Raw genomic sequence first — 24455 nt, 5'->3', positions numbered from 1 at the left:
AGCTGAGGGTCGTTTCCTGCCTCCACTAGTTCGGGGACCGGTCTCCCCCTTTGGCCTGACCCCTCCACGCAGGTGGATTCGGGCGTGCGGTGGCGACTCGCCCGTCCGCACCCCTGGGATCCCTTCATTCCTCGTTCCTGGAGCCTTCTCCGCTCCTCTTCCTTCCTTCTCCCTCTTCCAGGCCTGGGCCTCTGTTACTAGGCCCGCCTCCGGAGCAGAGCTCATGCAGAGCCCCTGCTCCCTGCCACTTCTGCTCAGACTTCTCTGCACTGAACTAAGATGGCGCCCACCTTTTATACTCCCTTCTCAATGCACCCAGGAACTGCTTCCTCCCTGCTCCTGCACTACAGGGTTCCCCTTCCTCAGTGTTCCCTCCCCCCACTCCAGGCAGGGACAGGGACTGTCGTGCCCATCTCAGGGGCATATTGGTCGCCCTGCCCCACGGCAATGTGGTGTAATGCATGCAGTTGTCGGGTCCTGATCCACACTCCATCCTTACCTGAGAGTGAGATATCACACCTCTGGGTGAGGTGCAATACGTCTGTAGCAACCGAGCCCTCAGGGTGCTACAGTTCCATTTATCTTCAGCCTAGGTGACGTATTGCGATACAGGGCCGTGATTTTGGCTATAAAAGGGTCCCCTAGACCCCTACCCCAAGCTTTTTAAGAGAATCATATATGGCGTGCCAGGAGACTCTATGGAATGCTTTCTCAGCATCCAACGAGAGTATCTAATTACAAATTTTTAACTGCATCTAGCCCAGGAAATACTTTGTGCATAGTAGCAAGTTTAGACACTTAATTTTTTCAAAGGAAATGCTTCGGGACCATGGGATACTTAGTGAAGAGCATCAGGAGGCACCCCAAGGCATAGGGGCTGGGACTGGCAGTAGGATGCCTTGCGGTGGACAGCCGAGCTCGATCCTTATAAAAGCTTTTTAACTGCAGCAGCTTTAGTGGACGCTACTGGAGCTGGAATTACCGCGGCTGCTGGCATGAGACTTGCCCTCCAATAGATCCTTGTAAATGGATTTAAAGTGTATTCATTCAAATTAGAGAGACAATTTAAATTAAAAAGCTTAGAGCTGCCTCCACCACAGGGGGGCTCGCTCGACCCACCAGCGGACAGGCACCAGTATTGGGAGAGGGGGGCTGGCCGTCAGGGTTCACCGCGGCTCTGGCACAAACCCGGCGACACGGAGGTGGCACGGGCAGGAGCGGACTGGCCGTGTCGGCTTCTCACTTTTTGGATTTTAGAAGGGCATGACATGCCTATATCTGTGTCTCCCCCTCCTTTTACTCCTCCACCTCTTTTATTTTCGCATGACTATATGTACTTGTCACTTTCCCATGTGTTAGTTATGTCTTCTGAGCAGTTTGTCAGCTTTTGGACACCTTTGAAGGTGTTTTCTATGTGTTTCTATGTGTTTTTGTTTGCCTGCTATTGGTTTTAACGGTGTTCGAAGGTGTTCGACGAACAGTTCGACGAACAGTTCGGCGACCACACGGGTGTTCGACGAACCGAACCGAACTCGAACACTACGGGGGTGGCTCAACACTACTAGCATGTCTTCATGGTGTCCGACACAGAAGACAAAGTTTGAGAATTCAGATATACTGTATATATTTATCTTTTACTTCTTACTAATATACATTTTGTAGGATAACGAGATGTAGCGGACAAATAGATCACAACATGAGAATCAAACTGCAAAAAAATTTGTTTTTAATCTGTTACAATAAAGATACAAGGGTCTTCACAAGTGCCAAAGCACAAAACTATACATTTTAAACAAGACTACATGCAAAGTTATTTTTTACATTTTTTTTTAAATTTTATTTAGGTATATTATGTAACAATAGAGCTGCTAAGATTTTGCCTCAGATAATTATCAAGAAGGAGTTTGCAAATTTCTCCTCATTTAGTGTATGAAAACCTGGAAAAAAGACCAATTTACTGGCGTGGAGCTGTGAGGGCTCTTTAAGAAAAGGCAGACTGGTAGCACATGGGGTTTCTTGCCTGTGGAAGACAGACATTGCAACACTTTGGGATCAAGGGCTCCGGAAATAATGCATATTTAATTGTATACGTTGAAATTAGAATGTGTCAGATTCTAATTTCTACATTGTGAATGGAGTGGTATCCTATCTGCGCACTGCATAGAGCAGAGTGACGTATAGCTCTATCTACATATTTAGTTTTAGATGCTTGGCAGTAGACTTTTCACTTGTATTGTAGATAAAAGTAAAAGCTTGGTAGTGAGTGGTATACCTCAATGTACAGTACAGACCAAAAGTTTGGACACACCTTCTCATTTAAAGATTTTTCTGTATTTTCATGACTATGAAAATTGTACATTCACACTGAAGGCATCAAAACTATGAACTAACACATGTGGAATTATATACTTAACAAAAAAGTGTGAAACAACTGAAAATATGTCTTATATTCTAGGTTCTTCAAAGTAGCCACCTTTTGCTTTGATGACTGCTTTGCACACTCTTGGCATTCTCTTGATGAGCTTCAAGAGGTAGTCACCGGAAATGGTCTTCCAACAATCTTGAAGGAGTTCCCAGAGATGCTTAGCACTTGTTGGCCCTTTTCCCTTCATTCTGCGGTCCAGCTCAGCCCAAACCATCTCGATTGGGTTCAGGTCTGGTGACTGTGGAGGCCAGGTCATCTGGCGTAGCACCCCATCACTCTCCCTCTTGGTCAAATAGCCCGTACACAGCCTGGAGGTGTGTTTGGGGTCATTGTCCTGTTGAAAAATAAATGATGGTCCAACTAAACGCAAACCGGATGGAATAGCATGCCGCTGCAAGATGCTGTGGTAGCCATGCTGGTTCAGTATGCCTTCAATTTTGAATAAATGCCCAACAGTGTCACCAGCAAAGCACCCCCACACCATCACACCTCCTCCTCCATGCTTCACGGTGGGAACCAGGCATGTAGAGTCCATCCGTTCACCTTTTCTGCGTCGCACAAAGACACGGTGGTTGGAACCAAAGATCTCAAATTTGGACTCATCAGACCAAAGCACAGATTTCCACTGGTCTAATGTCCATTCCTTGTGTTCTTTAGCACAAACAAGTCTCTTCTGCTTGTTGCCTGTCTTTAGCAGTGGTTTCCTAGCAGCTATTTTACCATGAAGGCCTGCTGCACAAAGTCTCCTCTTAACAGTTGTTGAAGAGATGTGTCTGCTGCTAGAACTCTGTGTGGCATTGACCTGGTCTCTAATCTGAGCTGCTGTTGACCTGCGATTTTTGAGGCTGGTGACTCGGATAAACTTATCCTCAGAAGCAGAGGTAACTCTTGGTCTTCCTTTCCTGCGGCAGTCCTCATGTGAGCCAGTTTCTTTGTAGTGCTTGATGGTTTTTGCAACTGCACTTGGGGACACTTTCAAAGTTTTCCCAATTTTTCGCACTGACTGACCTTCATTTCTTAAAGTAATGATGGCCACTCGTTTTTCTTTACTTAGCTGCTTTTTTCTTGCCATAATACAAATTCTAACAGTCTATTCAGTAGGACTATCAGCTGTGTATCCACCAGACTTCTGCACAACTGATGGTCCCAACCCCATTTATAAGGCAAGAAATCCCACTTATTAAACCTGACAGGGCACACCTGTGAAGTGAAGACCATTTCCGGTGACTACCTCTTGAAGCTCATCAAGAGAATGCCAAGAGTGTGCAAAGCAGTCATCAAAGCAAAAGGTGGCTACTTTGAAGAACCTAGAATATAAGACATATTTTCAGTTGTTTCACACTTTTTTGTTAAGTATATAATTCCACATGTGTTAATTCATAGTTTTGATGCCTTCAGTGTGAATGTACAATTTTTATAGTCATGAAAATATAGAAAAATCTTCAAATGAGAAGGTGTGTCCAAACTTTTGGTCTGTACTGTATAAACAGTCGTTCACGCCGAGCAGGTGCTTCTTCCTGGTCTTAGGACCAAGAAGAAGCACATGCTCGTCATGAAGCTGCTGTTGTCCATAGAATAATGCCATTTGCTACCATGCTGTTACTTTCATCTATCTGGAAATAACGTATCTGAATTTTATGTACGGGTGAGCGCCGCAATTACTTTCCTTCTACAATACTATTGGACTTTCTATATACAGTATTCATTACTGAGCACCATCATAAGTGAATGGAATAAAATGCTTTTTAGGAGTGCAAATACTTTTTCTTTCTATTGGACCTTTCACTTCTGTAGCTAGTAAAAGCTCTGATTTGTGGTGTGGCCGGATGGATTAGGATTTTTGGACCGTGATGTAAAATTGCAAAATAGCAATAGAAAGGTGACTGACATTGAACGCATTTTGAATCCTCTTCATTGGAGTGAACTTCTTGATGTCTTAGATTCCTCCAAACCAGGAGACTGCAATACTGTAAGCTAAATTCCATTGGAAATGTTACGATATAAATAGTTAAATAAAGTTGGTGGCATAGTTAAATCTGTTCTTAATATTGGTCATACAATTGTGATTGCTACCAGATTTAAACCCTTTTTAGTCACCAGTTAGTTGGCTTTTGTTGTAAAACAGTAAATGACTGAAAGGTGAAAATGTTTTCCAATATGTTAGATTTAGTTTGGTTGCTTTTGGGTTCAGTTGTTGATGACAATAGTTGAAATGTAATTTATGCCATACAACAGGTGGTAATTTAAAGGGAGCATTCTTACGTAATTACGGTAAATTGCTTTAGTTATACAGCATGAAAATAAGCAATTTTGCATTTCACTTGCTTTTTCTATCCACTGTCATTCTTCTTAAATAATACCCTATATCTTTAATAGTGTACAACTGGTTTCAATATAGAGCCCTGGTTTAGTGCCTGCTCAGACCCTGGCTGAATGTGCGCAGTAGCTACACTCCAAAGGAGAAGTGAACTCCTAACATACCAGCCACCTCTGTCCAGCACATTGATTTCTATACAGTAGTTAGTTGCTCGCCTCCCTCCCACTTCTTCTAAGCTTATGACATGGGCTCTTATCAGTCCTGCATTATCACAATATCTGGCATGGCAAGCAGCAGCACATTGGCATTTTCCACAGACATTCTTCAAATCATGGCTCTCACTTTCCCAAGCCATGTGCTTGTTCAAATTCCCTATTTTCCCCATATATAAATATAGTGATAATAGTGCAGACTCAGAAGAAAAACTGACAGACTGCTAACATGTAGCAGCAGAATGAAGCTGCTCACCAGAATTGTCACTCAGGGAGGAGCACTCATCCCACAAGCAATCATAAAGTAAGGGGAGACTGCATATCTCGGAACTACTCAAGAGACAACTAGAGAATACCCCTAACAACTTGGCACCAAGAGTTTAAATTCTGTACAGCACCACAAGGGAAATAAAGTGTAACATAACACTCTCCAATTTTTTTGCAGGCATTCCCCACACTGGGTAATAGCTAATGGTCTAGGCAGGGGACCCTTTTTTAAAGAAGCACTCCCATTAATATTTTTTTTTCATTAAATGTGTGTATAAGTGTATTGTGTGCAGTGTGATTGTATTAATATACTCACCTACCCCCACTTTCTCCAGAATCCAGTGCCGGCCGGCCAGCTCCTCTTCTCAGTGACGTCACTGCACTTCAGACTCTTGGGCTCACTCTATGCTCTATGTGTGAGCCAAAACTCTCTTTTACAATGAAAGTCTATAGAGCCTCATTCTGAGGCTCCATAGTCTTATATTTTAAAAGTTACTTCTGGGTCACGCAGAACACAGTGTGACCCGGAGAGTCGGCATCCTGGAGAAAGCTTCGGTAGATGAGAATATTAATATACACATGCTATGCCACCATACACATGTACACACTTTTAAAGAAAAAAAAACATATTCATGGGAGTGCTTCTTTAATTATTCTATTTCCTTATAGGTTAATTAAAAATCAGTTATAAGCCAGGCATCCTTTCAGTACTAAGTCTTTTCTTGAATTCTTGAATAGAAATGAACCATTATGGCCATTTTTATTTAAGAAATGTAAGAAAAGCATTTGTTTCCATGACTATATCCCCTTGTATAAAATAACACAAAGTACCTTTTCTGGGTTTATGTAGATGTGACTACATCTCAAGTCACAGTGCACAATGTTGTGCCGATGTAGCTCCTGTAAACCAAGAGTCACTTGTTTTAAATAGGAAAAGAGCTGGTTTACAGAAAGGTCTTGGTTAGCCTCATTGAGAGCACATACGTGTCCATCGAAAGCATTTGTCACCTGCATAATACGGAGAATGAATTATGATTAAAAAAATAATTATCATCACACATCTGTGCAATATTTAATTAGGAACATCTTAAATGTGCAATATATGGAGACTTGTCTTGATTTGTATCCCAAAATATGTATTTTTTTTTATAATAAAAACTTAAAATGTCAGTGATTCACCTTAGCTGTATATGTGACTGTCAGCTCACTTTCTATACTACATAACTGCTCAAACACTTTCCAATCGGTGATGATCTTTTACATCATGTAAGAAAGTTGAAATTGAGTCGGACGCCATCTTACAAAAAATAAAGGTGTTTATTTGGGCAAAAAGGGTCCATGGGTCTGGAGCTGTAAAAAGTAACAAACTAACCTACTTGCACCCACGTGGATCCAGTGCAGGCCAATCCATGGTCTGCACTGATGTAGGAAGAGGAATCATCATCATTCTACCAACAGCAGAACCGCTCTGGCCTGTGATTGGCTGTAGCGGTCAGGTGACTTGAGCAGCAAAAATATTAATTGATACGCTGTTCAAGTCATCTGAAAGGTGAGGCCAATCACAGGCTGCAGCAGTCTTGATGTTGGTGTAATGGTGAGGTCTCCTCTTTCTGTACCTACCACAGATCACGGAGAAGCCTGCACTAGATAGAGGTGGCTTCTGTTAGTCAGTGTCACATAAAATTAATTAAGCCACTGCATAACTTTGCTTTTTGCTTGGAAAATTCCTTTAAGAACTGATGTCACCTGAACCCCACTCTTGTTCCTTTTGTTGGTTACTTTGGGTTACTGTTGACTCTGTTATGTTGGATATCCCATCGAAACCCTCAATTGTCTTAATACTGTGCAAATGCTGTTAAAAGGAATCTCTCACCAAAATTTTGCACCTTATCTGGGAGCAGCATAATGTAGAGACAGAGACCCTGATTCCAGTGATGTGTCACTCACAGGGCTGCTTAGTGTTCTTTTAATAAAATCACTGTGTTATCAGCTGGAGATTATCACCAGTAGACTAGTAAATCTGCTGCCAGGTAGTATTCCATATTCATGAGCTGTGTATAACCCTACCCCCACTGATTGCCAGCTTTCTGCCTTTGCACAGTGTACCCAGAAAAAGTGATTTTAGCAAAGCTGCAGCAAGCAGCCTAGTAAGTGACACATCGCTAGATACATTATTCTGCCAACAGATGGGGATAACAAAAATCTGGTGATAGATTCCCTTTAAATTTGTTATGCTATGTGCTTTATTATTTGATTTATACCTGCTGAGTACCCCTATAGTGGTCAATTGCTGGTAGTATCATGCATTTTGAGCCAGGTATGCCGCATTGTCATGCAATTACATTGAAACTCCATTATGTATATTAATCTTACTTACAATCTCTTATTAATCTCTTACAATAGTTTTTTGCTGATATCTTATTGTGTCACTGTAATTGCAATCACTCATCATAATATTATAAATTCTATTTAGAAATTCACTTACCAAAATTGTCTTAAAGCAATCTGTTTGTATATCATTTACTTGTAAAACATTTTCATGCTCTAATTGCAAGATTTTTCTTTTTGTGTTGTGTCTCATACAAACTGTTACAGTCTGTGTGAGTTTGCCGTCCTGAAAAATGAAATAATCATATAAATTTACATATTAAAGGAAACCTGTCATATCCCAAAATGCTATTAACCTGCAGATATGGGGATAATCTACAAGTTAATAGAGCTCTAAAGCTGTTTGGCCACCGCACTAAAAGCCCGACTCCCGGGAAGAAATTAATTTTATTCCTCCTGGCAGCCTCTGGCTTTCAGTCATAGAGGCGCTGCTGGTGCGGCTTCAGTCACCAGAAGCTGTAGGCAAGGCGTTGACTGACAGCTGACTCTGCGCAGATGTGCTGCAGAGACAGCTGTCAGTCAATGTGCCAGGGCATGGTTACAGCTGCTGTTCACTGTGTAAGGAGCGGTAACTGAAGCCACACTGGCAACGCTGCCATAAGTCAGTGGCTCCCAGGAGGAATAAAGCTCATTACCTCCCGGTAGCCGGGCTTTTAGTGCAGTGACCGCACTGCTTTGGAACCTCATTAGCCTGCAGATTGAAGCCATATCTGTAGGTTAATAGCATTTGGGGACATGACAGGTTGCCTTTAAGTTCTGAACATAAGTGATAGTCTTAAGGAGTTTAAAAATTCATGTTATATAAATGTGATCAGTTTATCAGTAAAATCCTACAAAAGGACTTTAATATTCCCCTTCCTAACAGGAGCTAGCACTTCTGATATATTGATGATATGTCACATTTTTAAGCAATGTTTTCTTCTTGCTGGCACTCTTGGACTTTGCACAGAGCTTTGATTCACTGGTATTGCATATTTGGTACAGTTTTATTGTGGATTTTGTACAGGCCTTACTTTCCCGTCTAAAAGAAATGTGTTTTTTCCCCACTGGGCCTCATGGATAGTAATATATTTATAGTACCCTGATGGTGTTACTTTAGGGTTTTTATAAGGCTTACATAGGTTTTGAATTCTTCCTGTGCTTTTATGATTTGCTTTATATCTGTCTCCAAATGTTACTTGAAGTTAGGGGCAATATTTCATCCTATTGGGGTGGTTCCTCTGGATGCGTATACACATGCATTGCATTTAACCCCATGGCATCACGGTCAGTTTTGGTCTTTATGTCAAAGCATTTTTATTGGATACCAATAGTGGAGAAGAATGGGTTAATTCCTGTGCGTTTATCATGCGTTTACGCTGCGGAAAATTCCGCAGCAAAAACGCTTGAAAAATGCATCGTGGGTACACCCTCTTAATCTACATGAGTCTCTGATTCTCCATCCAGTCACCCCAGCAATTAACCCATTTTTCTCCACTATCCGAATCTTGGCATCTTTGTAGGTTCTAAGTGGTTGTGGTGCCAGGTGAGCAAGGCTCGTTATCAATTGATACATAATTTACTCGGATAAGGCCCTATTGTGCTATTGTCTTTCTAGTTCTTCCCTATTGTAGAGCAATTTTTTTCACCTTTTTATTTCCCATTCCAGGAGCCATAACCTTTTATTTTTTTGCTACATACTTATATCTCAGTGACTTATTAACATTTATTAACTCTTTATGGGAAGGAATATAAACAAAATGACAATTCTGACATTGTTTTTTTTTAATTTTAAATGTTATGTTATTGTTAGAACTCTCCTGTTAGGTTTTTTCCTTTGCTGATCACATGACCTTTTTTGCCTATTTAATCCTGCTCCGCCCTTCTGGCCATGCTGGACTTCATTGTAATTTCTTTTCTTAAGCTAGCCAGGTGCTTTGTAACCTTTCTCCGTCAGTTTAGCTAGGTCTTTGGACCTCTATGTTCTATGTTGTTTGTTTGTCTTTTTCCTGCTACAATTTCTGCTAGGAGGTGTCCATCTTTTTCCCAGTCCCTAGTTCTTGTAGGGATCCCTCCCTCACATCTATAGGTCTTCGTTCAGACTAGCTGAGGACTTTAGCGGGTCTGATCGCAGGATCAGGTTCCCCGTTACATCGTAGGGATCTAGCTTAGTTCTATTGTAGGGACAGATCTCCTGTCTTTCCTTAGTGCTTGTAGCAGATCATAACAGTAAGTCCAGCCCAAAAATATCTCTAAGGAAAGATCTCCAGTTTCCATCATGGTGTCGGTTCAGGATTTGGCTCAACGCCTGCAGGGACTCTCTCTGGAGGTGGCCGAGCTCCAGCAACACGTGAGTAGCTGTTCTGGAGCGCATTTTGTGGAGCCAAAGGTACGTTTGCCTGATTTATTTTTTGGTGAACAACAAGATTTTTTTTCCTTTAAAAATGCTTGTTTGTTGTATTTTCGTTTGAGACCCAGATCCTCTGGTGATGAATCACAGCGCATAGGGTTCATTATGTCACTTTTGGGCAAAGAACCTCAGGGATAGGCCTTTTCTCTCCAACCTAGTGATCCGTGCTTTAGATCAGTGGATAGTTTTTTTTCTGCTTTGGGGTTGTTGTATGATGATCCTGATCGTGTCTCATCAGCTGAGACTGAATTGAGACATTTGAGGCAGGGATCAGGTAATGTGGAAAATTATTGTACTCACTTCCATTGGTGGTCTGCTCAGGTGGGGTGGAACGATTCAGCTTTGAAAAGTTTGTTTCTTGCTGGGCTAGGTGAAAGGGTTAAGGATCTGCTGATTGCTTATCCTACACCTGGAAACTTGCAGGAGACAATGCAATTAGCTATACGGGTGGACAGGAGACTGCGTGCAAGGGTTAATGAGACTAAATCCTCTGCCATGTCAGCTCCGAGTCTTGAGAGGGTCTGTACTGACATTGGAGAGCCAATGGAGATTGGGGCGATGTCACCCCGCTCTCAGGAAAAAGACCGCAGGTTTTCTGAAGGTTTGTGCTTTTATTGCGGGAAATCTGACCATTTCATTAAGAACTGTGTGCTTCGTATGAACAAAGAAAAAAAAAAGGTCAGTTACGCCCGTATAGCCTGTTTAAACACTAAGGGTGTATTTCTTTCTGCTACTACTGCAGCTCAGGAAGAATTAATTGAATTTCGGGTATTTGTGGATTGTGGTTCTACTCTGAATGTGATTGATGGGGGATTCTTGGAAAAACTTAAATTAAAACCCAAACCTTTGTCATCCCCTATTGCCGTGGTTTCTGTCGATGGCTCTCCCTTGAAATGTGTTACTCACAAGGTTTATGAATTTCCCCTCACTATTAATGGTATTCACCAAGAGAATTTGGATTTGGTGGTATTAAATAATTTGCCTTCTCCAGTAGTTTTGGGGTTACCCTGGTTAAAATTGCACAATCCTGTACTGGATTGGTCTACCAATGAAATTAAATCCTGGAGCCCTAAGTGTCATGACAAGTGTTGTAACGGGCGCATTGCTGCTGTGGATAAAGGGGAATTACCTGTACCTATTCAGGATTTTTGGAAAGTTTTTTCTGAGGAGGAGTCGCAAATTTTGCCTCCCCATAGAGACTATGATTGTACCATTGAATTTGTCCCTGGAGCGACTATTCCTAAAAGTTGTTTATTTAATCTTACTATTCCTGAGAGAAACTCTTTGGAGGAATACATACAGACAAGCTTGGCCGCCGGTCATATCAGACCTTCTAAGTCACCTGTGGCTGTTGGATTTTTTTTTGTTAAAAAAAAGGACGGCGGTTTACGTCCCTGTCTGGACTTTCGCGAGATTAACAAAATTACTGTACGCAATCCCTACCCACTGACATTGATACCTGATTTGTTTAACCAGTTAGTGGGGGCCAAGTGGTTCTCTAAAATTGATCTCCGGGGGGCATACAATTTGTTGCGCATGAAGGAGGGTGATGAATGGAAGACTGCTTTTAACACTCCTGTGGGTCATTTTGAGAATCTGGTTATGCCTTTTGGTCTTACCAATGCACCAGCATTTTTTTCAGAATCTTATTAATGACATCCTTAGACCTTTGATCAGCAAAAATGTGGTTGTGTATTTGGATGACATTTTGATTTATTCGCCTGACCTGGAGTCTCATTGGCGGAGCGTACGTAAGGTATTACAGTTATTAATTGACAATTCGCTTTTGCTAAGCTAGAGAAATGTGAGTTCGCTGTACAGAGAATTAGTTTTTTGGGCTACATTATCTCCAGCGAGGGCTTTGAGATGGACCCGGTGAAAGTTCAAGCTGTGCAGGAATGGCCTAGGCCTATTGGTTTGAAATCGATACAGAGGTTTTTGGGTTTCGCTAATTATTACAGAAAATTCATTAAAAAATTTTCTATTATTGTCAAACCACTGACCGATCTCACTAGGAAAGGTGCTAATACGGTTCAGTGGACTACTGAGGCCATTGAAGCTTTTGTGTTTCTAAAGGAGAGGTTCAGCTCTGCCCCCATCCTTATTCAGCCTGATGTGACTAAGTCATTTTTGGTTGAGGTTGATGCTTCTTCTGTGGGGGTCGGTGCGGTGTTGTCTCAGGAAAACATGGATGGAGTACATCCCTGTGCCTTTTTTTCAAAAAATTTTTCTGAGACTGAACTTAATTACGATATTGGTAATCGGGAATTGCTGGCTATTAAACTCGCATTTGAACACTGGCGTCATCTCTTGGAAGGTGCTGAATTTCCCATTCAGGTTTTCACTGATCATAAAAATCTGATCTATCTTGATGCTGCCAAGCGCTTGAATGCCCGTCAGGCTAGGTGGGCACTTTTTTTCTCGCGGTTTAATTTTTCCGTTACTTACATCCCGGGTACCAAGAATGTTAAAGCTGATGCTTTGTCTCGCAGCTTTTCTCCCATGGTGGGTGCTGAGGAGGAGAGCATTTTACAGGAGGGTGTTGTGATTGCTGCATTGGACTCCATTTTGGAAGATGAGATTCTTAAAGCACAGGAGAATGCCCCATCTAACACTCCCCATGGGAGGTTGTTTGTGCCTAGGACCTTTAGGAGAGATTTGTTTGTTGAGTTTCATGAGTCTCGGTTGGCAGGTCATCCAGGAATTTTTGAGACCAAGAGACTTGTGGGTCGCAGTTTTTGGTGGCCTGGATGGCAGAAGGAAGTCATTAAGTGGGTACGTCAATGTACTGTGTGTGCTAGATCTAAGTCTTTGCATGCTCCTGCTGTGGGGTTGCTTTGCCCTCTGGAGGTTCCTAGTGCCCCTTGGACACATCTGGCTATGGACTTTATTACTGACCTTCCCCCCTCTGAGGGTTTCACGGTCATCTGGGTGGTCGTGGACCGTTTTAGCAAGATGTGTCACTTGGTTCCCTTCATCAAACTGCCCTGCGCTAAGACACTCGCTAAGGCCTTTGTCAAGGAAATTGTCAGACTCCATGGTGTTCCTACTGACATTGTTTCTGATAGGGGACCTCAGTTCGTGGCTTGTTTTTGGCGTGCCTTTTGTGACAGGTTGGGAGTTCATTTGTCATTTTCATCTGGATATCATCCTGAGTCTAATGGCCAGACAGAAAGGAAGAACCAGGATGTTGAGCAGTTCTTGCGTTGTTTTGTGGCAGACAATCAAGAGGGGTGGTCTGAGTTTCTGCCACTTGCTGAATTTGCTCTTAACAACCATACATCCTCTTCTGCTGGGTGTTCGCCTTTTTTTTGTTGTAATGGGAGACATCCGTCTTTTGGGTCATTCTCCAAATTGGTATCGGCTGTGCCTGAGGAGGAGAGTTTTTCCGGTGATTTGGAGAGAGTTTGGACGGATGTGCGTGGTAATCTTCAGGAGGCTAACAAAAAATCTAAGAGGTACTTTGATAGGAAACGGCAAGAGGTTTTGTTTGCTATTGGTGACATGGTTTGGTTGTCCTCTAAGAATCTGCGGTTGAGGATTCCTTCTAAAAAATGGGGTCCCAAGTTTGTAGGGCCCTTTAAGGTGCTTCAGGTAGTTAATCAATCTGCTGTTAGGTTGGAGGTTCCCACCTCCTGGAAGATTAATCCGGTGTTTCATGTTTCTCTATTGAAAAAAGCTGATGTATCAGATAGAGACGCCACTGCCACTGTTCCTCCGGTGGTGGAGGACGGGGAATATGAAATTTCCCGCATCCTAAATTCTAGACGGTATAGAGGGAGTTTGCAGTATCTCGTCGCGTGGAAGGGTTTCGGTCCCGAAGATAACTCATGGGTGAGGGCGGATGATGTTTCTGCTTCCAGACTTGTCAGAGCATTTCACAAGAGGCTTCCTGATAAGCCTGGGCCTACGGGATCCGGAGGAACCTCTTAGAAGAGGGGGTACTGTTAGAACTCTCCTGTTAGGTTTTTTCTATCTTGCTGATCACATGACCTTTTTTGCCTATTTAATCCTGCTCCACCCTTCTGGCCATGCTGGACTTCATTGTAATTTCTACTCTTAAGCTAGCCAGGTGCTTTGTAACCTTTCTCCGTCAGTTTAGCTAGGTCTTTGGACCTCTATGTTCTATGTTGTTTGTTTGTCTTTTTCCTGCTACAATTTCTGCTAGGAGGTGTCCATCTTTTTCCCAGTCCCTAGTTCTTGTAGGGATCCCTCCCTCACATCTATAGGTCTTCGTTCAGACTAGCTGAGGACTTTAGCGGGTCTGATCGCAGGATCAGGTTCCCCGTTACATCGTAGGGATCTAGCTTAGTTCTATTGTAGGGACAGATTTCCGGTCTTTCCTTAGTGCTTGTAGCAGATCATAACAGTTATTCTTCGTGCTGCACAAATAAAGTTTTACCTTCATTCTGTAGCTCAGTGTGATTATGGTGATGCTAAGAAATAGACATTCCTCACATGTAATAAAGCTGTCAAACAGTCGCAAATCATGCACACGGAAGCGATTCAAGCATATCACTGAGCAGCTGTAAATACTCAGAGCTCGGCCCGAGCATACTCGACGAAAGGGTTAACAGAACATACTCACTCATCACTAATAATTACTAAACACTGAAAAAAAACTTTTGTATCACCATATTTTGAGAGCCATGAATTTCACAATTTTCTAAAAGCAGAGCTGTATCAGGGCTGGATTTTTACTGTGGCTTTCATTGGTGCTATTTTGTGATATGTCCAACATTTTGTTTCACTCTTTGGAAGGCAAAATGAAGAAAAAAAAACAACAATTCTATATTTATTTTTTTTAAAACACCATTCTAATTTGGTAATATTGTCATGTTATCTTTATTTTGGGGGTTGATACAATCTTGACAATATTATTGTATTTTTATATTTTCCCACTTTTAAGAAATTACTTTTTTTTAATTTTTTTTTTGGTCACCATATTCTGATGCCCATTACATTACTTTCTTATTTTTCCGAAGATGGAGCTATATGAGAGCTTGTTTTTTTTTTGCAGGGCAAGCTGCAATTTTTACTAGTGCCATTTGTGGGTACACACAACTTTTTGATTCTTTTTTTTGTTTGGCATGAACAAAATTCATTGAATCTAGATTTGATTTTAAGTTTTATCTTTTACAAAAAAAACCCCTATAACTGTGATTTTTTTTTATTTTTTATTTTCACGTTTTTTTTCACTGAAAACAATTTTTTAAATGCTTACCTGTCCCACAAGTGGACTTGAAAATGTGATCCTTCGATCGAATTGACAATAAACTGCACTGTACTACTTATGTACTACAGTGCATTATTAGCCTGTCAATCTTTGACTGACAGTTAGCCTATCATACCCCGCCTCTGGCAGGTTATGAAAGACTGAGGGACATGACAGACATGGAGGCCATTGTTAGACCTCGGGTTGGAATAACAACCCATTGGCACTCCATGATTGTGTTGCTCGGGTGTTAATGGGCTGACAAAAGGAGTGATCTCCCTCTGTCAAACGCCACACATGCAGCTGTCACAACTGACAGTGGCACCTGAGGGGTTTCAGAGCTGAGATCAGAGGTGGTTCCCTTCCAAGCACATGCAGCAGGAGCTTTGCTGTGTATAGTCTCTTGCTGCAGATGGCAATGGCACAATTCCTGAGCCCATGATATTCCTAAGATGTACCTGTATGCCCGATTTCAGGAAATCACTTGAAATATGGATATTCAGTTATGTCCATTTGCAGAATTTCCTCAAGAACATGCTGAGCTAGACTGCAGCTGTGACCATCTCTGAAGGCGTTTGCTTTCTCTCCTCTATGACGTTTTGATTGGCCAGTGTCATAATGGAGAAAAAGCATATGTCCACAGAGAAGTTCTATGGTATTCCAATGATTGATTAAAGGGAAAATTTTCAAATTGGGAGGGTGGGGGAAGGGGCATAACTTTGGAACAGGGAAGCACAGAAAAAAAAGAAAAATGGTTTCAGAATCAGTAGATCAGCACCAATTGGTAGAGGTACTCAATTTAAATAAAAATAATCTATTAAAAGGTCCTCTTTAATTGTTTTTATACTGTCCTGTCTTTTTATTATAAATTTTGCATTATGTTATAGTAAAAATGTTGTTATGCTTAAGTGTTCATTTTTTTTTGCATGATTTTTTTTTGTCTTTGGGAACATACAGTGTTAGATACATCCATTTATGTACAGAAAACCTGTAGCAATTGAATGTCTGACCATGTACTAATAAAAATGATTTGTTTAAAATCATCCTAGGGGAAAAATATTATTGCATATTTGTATATCTTACCAATTTTACACTGTCCTCTGAATAACATTTTAATTGTTCTTCAGTTTCTTCCAATTTGAAGATTCCTGCAGAAAAAAGTAATTGAATATTAAAGGAAAATAAAGCTGACACTTAGGGGGAAACCACACATTGCAGTTACGACACAGTTTTGTTGTCTGCGTAAAGTTTTTGCATAAATAAGCAAGGTTCTGTCTGTGGGTTTTCTGGCTGCATGTTATTTAGCAGGGTCACTACCACAGTTGCTCCACTTTGATTAAATTAATACATTATTAAATTTGGGTCATACATTCAAAAACATTGTCAAAACTGCATTCAGTTTTGGACAGAATCAGAAATGCATTGTGAAATTATATATGTGATCCCTCTTAATTATTAAGTTTTGCTGATATAGCCGTACCCTCTTGCAAACACATGTAGAAAATCAAACACACAGTGATAGCCAAACATTGGTAGAGCTCAGTGACTTTAAACTGTTACAGTATTCCACATTTGCACAAATCCGATTTTTTTTTTTTACATAAACACTTAGTACTGTTGAAAAAAGTTTATCTAAGAGTTTGGACAGGATATGGAAACAACCTGAGAAGTTACTGACCTGATAGTACTCTTGCTGCTACTACTACTGTTAAAGAAGACCTTTCACCATCTTTTTGCATGTTAATCTGGCTATTTCATGATAAAGGGGCGGAAGAGCCAATTAAAACATAGTTTTCCTTTTTTATCTCTCCTGACCATTTAGGAGATATTGGCTTCTAAAGTTTAATGGACTTTATATGTTAATTTGCCCTCCAAGCAGGACAAAGCAGGCTTGATAACAGATTCTTCTCTGGTGGCATTTAGTTTTTCCCCTGTTTTATGCTGCCCAATTATAAAAAGGCAGCATCATACAGGGGATAAAAAGCAAATGCCCCCAGAAACGGTCAGAAAAGGCATTTTCTCTGTGATTTGGTGAGACTTTTTTGTTGTCACAACCAGAGGTGATAGGCACTGGGCTGGATATTTCGTGTCTAAATCTGATCACACTAAGTTCTGCTCACTCCTGACATTTATTGTCATTACAATGTGGAAAGCTAGACTTTAATGTCATTACATACAAAGCTCTGGATCTATCCTAGGTATTGAGGAATAATTCATTGAATATGACAAACGCTGCTTACCTGTGGTTTAAATGATAGTCTCAGATGAATCCCAGTTTGTGGCTTGGTGTACCAAGATAGCTACCATGGGGGCCTTCAACAGGCCTTGACTGCCATGGAATCCCATTAGCTCCCTGTGATCACATCTGGGGTGAATGATTTACTATACCATCTACGTCAGGAGACTCAAACATTCGGCCCGCACCATAGACCCCTTGACTATCCTGGCCCGGTCCAGGAGCCGCCAACAGCAGTGTTTTCTTTCTGTTGAATGTGTGTCCTTGTACGCACATTCAATTGAACAGTGTTGCCATGCAGATACCAGCTCTCTGCACAGCAATACCAATGCCAGCCTCCAGCCAATCAGAGGCCAGCAGCTGACATCTGCGTCCGGGCGCTGCAGTGTATGATGTCACTGCCATGCGCAGATGTCAGCTGCTAGTCTCTGATAGAATGGGGGACATTACTACAATATGGGGACCAGGATGGGGCACATTACTACAAGATAGGGACCAGGATGGGGCACATTAATACAATATGGGGACCAGGATGGGGCACATTACTACAAGATGGGGACCTGGATGGGGACATTACTACAAGATAGGGACCTGGATGGGGACATTACTCCAAGATAAGGACCAGAATGGGGCATTACTACAAGATGGGGACCAGGATGGGCACATTACTACAAGATGGGGACCAGGATGGGGCACATTACTACAAGATGGGGACCAGGATCGGCTCATTACTACAAGATGGGGACCAGGATGGGGCACATTACTACAAGATAGGTGCCAGGATGGCACATTACTACAAGATGAGGACCAAGATGGGGCATTACTACGAAATGAGGACCAGGAATGGGGCATTACTTCAAGATGGGGACCAGGATGGGGGATATTGCAACAAGATGAGGATCAGGTTGGGGCATTGCTACAAGATGGGGACCAGGATGGGGGACATTATGACATATGGGCACCAGGATGGGGCACATTACTACAAGATGTTTGCCAGAATTACTATATGGTGCTAATTGTAAGACAATATTACTGTATGTGGCCAATTGGGGGAAATAAAATTGTAAAAATTAAAAAAGAAAAATTCAAAATAAAGCATGAAAAAATATTTTGCAACTAAAAATGCTGTTTTACATATAAACTAAAGTAAACAAAAGTGCACATTTGTTATCGCCACATCCTTAACGACCCAAGCTATAAAAAAATAAAATAAACAATGCTAAAATGTTCAAAGGGTGTATAGAAAAAAATGGTATCACTAAAAATGTCACTTTGTCCTGCAAAGAATGTGGCCCCCTAAATTAAAAATGTTTCCATGTGTGGCCCATATACCCACTCGAGTTTTAGACCCCAGATCTACGTAAATGGTTGAACAGCAGCAAGTGGAGCAATCTTCAGTCACTGCTGTTAGAGACAGAAGTCAGGTGTGTGACACAGATGAAATCAGCAGTGTGTGGAGTGGGTCAGCTCTGAGCTGCCAAGACATGTACGCACCCCAGTGCGGTTTTAAATGTACATCCATTTGCACTAAGGGGTTAGAGATAGTGAGTTATAAAAAACTGTGCAAATTTTGCTATTAAGTTATATAACTCAGTGACAGGCAACTCCAATAAAAGTTCTGACCCAGACAAACAGTATGGGATTTTTCAGTCTTTGACTACGAACCGAGATCTAACTTATAGTTATAATACATACCAGTATCATCCAGATAGCCCTGTAGATTAATAAAAACATATTTGATAATGTCATAATAGTAATCATAAGCATTACTCAATAAAAGGTAAGAAATAAATTGTAGCATGAAGATGGTGGGCTGATAAAATCATTAATGCCTGTAGAAATATCTGATATATAAATGACTATAAACCACTGTGCTTCATGTTTTTCAGCTCTCCTGCCTGTACTTGTGATTACTTGTATTCTTTATAAAATAACAACACAGGAGGTTGTTTTCTTAGATTTTTGCATCTTGCCTTTGCTGTGGAATTATATGTATGTATGTATATGCTGTATGCCTTGTACGGAGTACTTTCACTTGTTTCTTGTAGTTTTACACTGATCCTATCAATAAAAGTTGTAAAGGACCCCCTGCGTCTACCTCAGTGCATCGATAGGAAAGAGTTTAGCTGTCTGTGAACTCGTTCTTCTTAAGCACAGAGTGAGGATGCCAGAACACTGGAAACGGAGCTTATAGCTACAGATCCAGACAAATTTTCAACTTGAAGTACATTAAGAAGTTGCTAATTTAGGCAAATTTGAAAACAATTTGCTTGAACTGGAAACCCCTTTAATGAAGCTATCTATTTTTTAAGCCGTGTTTCATGCTTTTTAACCATTCTACAAGCAAACCTGATAAGTGATTTATCGTGAATCATAGATCGGCTCCATTATTGAAATTGTACTCTGAAGTGTTACAGCTTTTCAAAAGCAACAAACCTTAATAGTTTGACTCTCCTCAATCTAGACCCTTTGATTTTCAGATCTCTCCCTATGTGAAGGGTGGAGAGAAGCTGCCGGGGGTCTGTCTAGTCACTAGGGATGAGCGGTGTTCGACTAGAACTGTTCGCCAATCTCAAATTCGAGCTGTTTTGGGCGGTGTTCGAGTTGTTCGACGAACCCGAACGATTTGCAAAAAATTCGGCTGTTCGAGGTTATGTTCGATAACTGTTCGTGCACCAAAAGCGTGTCCTGCATGTCTGGCGCTATTTAGAGCACCAATCATGCAGGGATTGTCTGCCACTCACTGTAATGCCACAGCCATGGTGGTTGTGGCATTACAGTGATTGCCCAAATCGATGGGAACAGTGCTCACAGTGAAACATGAAAAGCCGGCAATTCAGCAGCGGCATACACCGGTACCCGACAATTTAGAACCGAAAGAATAGAGCTTCACACATAGATTAGATAGATATAAACATGTCAGCCACATATATACGAAGTACAGTGAAAGTGCTGCTTACTGTACTTGTCATTTAGCGTAAAGGATTTATCAAAAAAAATAATAGTGTTTTCATGCACTGTCTCTTTAAAAAAGCCGGCAGGCAATTCAGCAGCGGTACCCGACAATTTAGAATAGAAGGAATAGAGCATCACACATAGATTAGATAGATAGAAACATGTCAGTCACATATATATGAAGTACAGTGACAGTGTTGGTTACTGTACTTGTCATTTAGTATTAAAATAAAGGATTTATTATTAAAAAAATTGGCGTGGGGTTCCCCTTAATTTTAGTCTCTAGCGGAGGTTAAGCAGACGGCTGGGGCAGATGTTTGAAGCCTGGGAAGGGGGTAATACCCACGGAGCTTCCCAGGCTACTAATATCAGCCCCCAGCTGAATACATAGCCTTTACTAGCTATTAAAATGGGGGACCCCCCAAAAAAATGATGTGGGGTCCCCCCTAATTTAATAGCTAGCAAAGGCTAGGCAGACAGCTGGGGGCTGATATTAATAGCCCAGGAAGGGAGCCATGAATATTGGCCCCCTCCCAGGCTAGAAACACCAGCCGTCAGCCGCCCCAGAAATGGCGCATTCATAGGATGCGCCAATTCTGGCACTTAGCCTCGCTCTTCCACGCTGCCCTGTAGCGATGGCAGTGGGGTAATAGGGTTGGGGTTGATGTCAGCTTATAATGCCAGCTGACATCAAGCCCAGGTTAGTAATGGAGAGGCGTCTATAAGACACCCCCATTACTAACCCCATAGTCAAAGTTAAAAAAAACACAAACACCCAGAATAAAGTCCTTTAATTGAAATAAAGACACAATCCTTTATTGTTCTAAATTAAACCATACTTACCGTCACGCCCATTCCAGCTGAAGCCAACGATCTCCTGCAATAAAAGAAAAATAATAAAGCAACCTCATCCTTACCTTTCCATGGTTCCCACGACAGCTTCAGCTCTGCTACATCGAGATGACAGGCTGGACCGCAGCAGAACGCTGCCATCCAGCCTGTCATCCCGCAGACACTGAGAAGCGCAGGCTTGCTTGCGCTGCTCAGCGTCTCTCTGTGACGACATCCAGATGAGCCGAGTTCATGTCCAATGAACTTGGCTCACCTCATGCACGTCACTGACAGCGTGGGAAAATTCTCACGCTGAAGCGGTGAGTGCAGGAGAATTCTCCCACGCTGTCAGTGACGTGCATAAGGTGAGCTCATGTCCAATGAACTCAGCTCACCTCCTGCACGTCACTGACAGCGTGGGAGAATTCTCCTGCACTCAGCGCTTCAGCGTGAGAATTCTCCCACGCTGAAGCGCTGAGTGCAGGAGAATTTTCCCACGCTGTCAGTGACGTGCATAAGGTGAGCTCATGTCCGATGAACTCAGCTCACCTCCTGCACGTCACTGACAGCGTGGGAGAATTCTCCTGCACTCAGCGCTTCAGTGTGAGAATTCTCCCACGCTGAAGCGCTGAGTGCAGGAGAATTTTCCCACGCTGTCAGTGACGTGCATGAGGTGAGCCGAGTTCATTGGACATTAACTCGGCTCATCTGGATGCCCTCACAGAGAGACGCTGTGGAGCGCAAGCAAGCCTGCGCTTCTCAGTGTCTGCGGGATGACAGGCTGGATGGCAGCGTTCTGCTGCGGTCCAGCCTGTCATCTCGATGTAGCAGAGCTGAAGCTGTCATGGGAACCATGGAAAGGTAAGGATGATGTTGCTTTATTATTTTTCTTTTATTTCAGGAGATCGTTGGCTTCAGCTGGAATGGGCGTGATGGTAAGTATGGTTTAATTTAGAACAATAAAGAATTGTGTGTTTATTTCAATTAAAGGACTTTTTTCTGGGTGTTGTGTTTTTTTTAAATACTTTAGTAGAAATTCATGGTGGTCATGTCTAATATTGGCGTGACCCCATGAATTTCGGGCTTAGGGCCAGCTGATAATGCCAAGCTGGCCCTAACCCCTTTATTACCCAGTGAGCCACCGCATCAGGGCCCTGGATGAGTTGGGTACAGCGCCAGAAGATGGCGCTTCTATGAACGCGCCATTTTCCGGGGTGGCTGCGGACTGCAATTTGCAGCGGGGGTGGCCCAGAAAGCTTGGGCCTCCCTGCGCTGCGGATTCCAGCCCCCAGCTGCCTAGTTGTACCTGGCTGGACACAAAAACAGGGCGAAGCCCCACGTCAATTTTCTTTAAATTAGCCGCTGCTGAATTTGCCGGCCGGCTTTTTTAAAGAGAGTGTCTTCTGAGCAGTTTGTCAGCTTTTGGACACCTTTGCAGGTGTTTTCTATGTGTTTCTATGTGTTTTTGTTTGCCTGCCATTGGTTTTAACGGTGTTCGACGGTGTTCTAAGGTGTTCGACGAACAGTTCGACGAACAGTTCCTCGAACATCCCGGTGTTCGACGAACCGAACCGAACCCGAACACTACGGGGGTGGCTCAACACTACTAGTCACCTTAGTCTGTCTTATTATTCAGCTACTAAAAATACATTTTCTCTGAAATGATGCAGCGTTTCAAATGAAAACATGCACAAATGGAATAACAGAGCCGATCTCTGACTCATGTAGCCATTGGTTTCAATAGCATGAACCAGCTGTCAGATTCCCTTTAAGTTGTTTTTTTTTTCTGCAGCTTTCATGGCATTTTTAGAATGAATACTGTACCATTTGAATGTCTTCTGGATTTATATAACTGCAAACAGTATTCACTTTATAAATTGCTTGACCTCTGTCACCTAAAAGACAAATATAAGAAAAACTTGTAATGATTATTATTTTGGATAATATTGAGTATAATCTATTAAAAACATTTTTTAAAATATAAATGTTACTATTTTCACCCAATTAAAAAGCATTATTCAGAGGGACTTTTTTTTTGCATGGCCAAATACTGAGACCCATATATACGAGGGTCAGTCAATAAGTAATGCCTCCTATTTTTTTTCTCCTTAAATAAGGTAGTTATGTTAAATATTCGAATTTGGCACAATTCCTCAAACCTTCTTCTCCAATCCACAGCAATTGCAACTTCCTGCACCAACAGGTGGCAGGACTGTATCCATTTGCAAAATGGCTGACATGGATGTTCGTATTAGACAACGTTCTGTGATTGAATTCTTGCATGCAGAAGGTGAAAAACCCATTCCAATTCATGAGAGACTGAAAAATGTGTACGGTGATGCAACAGTGGATGTCAGTACTGTTAGACGATGGGTTCGTCGCTGTAACACAGCTGAAGGGCCATCACCGTTGGCTGACAAAATGCAGAGTGGCAGGCCAGTAACCGCAGTGACTCCAAGCAACATTCAGCGAGTCGATGACATCATTCGTGGTGACCGCCGGGTGACTGCAGATGAATTGTGTGGCATTATCTGCCTCAGTAAAGGCAGTGTAATGAAAATTATTGGACAACTGGGATACAGAAAAGTTTGTGCACGGTGGGTCCCAAGAATGCTTTTTACCATGCTGGAATACATGCCCTTGTTAAATGGTGGACCAAGACTGTGGAAATGGATGGAGATTATATTGAAAAGTGACAAATTAATCGTTAATGTTGTGGTTTTGAACCTATCTAATTGCATTTGAATTTCTTGCCAATTAAAAGGAGAAAAAAAATAGGAGGCATTACTTATTGACTGACCCTCGTATATATGTATATGTTACTGTAAAAGTCAGAAGGCCGGTAAAACCTAGGATTTACCGGTCAATCTGAACATTTACCGATGCCATCGGTAAAAGCTCAAAATGAAAAGTAAAATTGGACTTTTACCGGTGAAGTCTTGGTAAATCTTAACATTTCTCAACAGCGTTGGTAAAAGTCAGATGTATTCCATATAAATGAAAGATTTTGGACTTCTACCTGGGCGAATTGGTAAATCTTTACATTTATCAGCATGTGTTGGTAAAAGTAACTTTGAGTCACAGAATTTTGACTCTTACCAGCAGATGATGGTGGTAAAAGTTAACTAAACGCAATTTCCGACTCTGATGAAGGCCTTAATCGTTAGAAATATTTTTATTCTTCAAAATGCAAATGCAAATGAACAAATACAAATAGGAA

General features: G+C 41.8%; 1 protein-coding gene across 1 annotated transcript in view; it reads right to left on the bottom strand.

The window, feature by feature from the left end:
- LOC141271314 (uncharacterized) overlaps positions 1–24455 on the bottom strand; it is a 147225-nt gene that overhangs the window by 22688 nt on the left and 100082 nt on the right. The window contains exons 12-16 of the mRNA XM_073681427.1: positions 23060–23130; positions 19145–19163; positions 16297–16361; positions 7707–7835; positions 6053–6229 (exon numbers count right to left, since the gene is read on the bottom strand). Of these exons, the coding sequence (XP_073537528.1) occupies positions 6053–6229; positions 7707–7835; positions 16297–16361; positions 19145–19163; positions 23060–23130 (461 nt within the window). The remainder of the gene's footprint in view (positions 1–6052; positions 6230–7706; positions 7836–16296; positions 16362–19144; positions 19164–23059; positions 23131–24455) is intronic.

The sequence above is a fragment of the Phyllobates terribilis genome, unplaced genomic scaffold (genome assembly GCF_046119375.1).
Source record: "Phyllobates terribilis strain yellow unplaced genomic scaffold, ASM4611937v1 Scaffold_5__5_contigs__length_657084704, whole genome shotgun sequence".
Taxonomy (NCBI): Eukaryota; Metazoa; Chordata; class Amphibia; order Anura; family Dendrobatidae; genus Phyllobates; species Phyllobates terribilis.
Note: the sequence above shows the minus strand (reverse complement) of the source record. Positions and strands in the feature narration are given on the sequence as shown.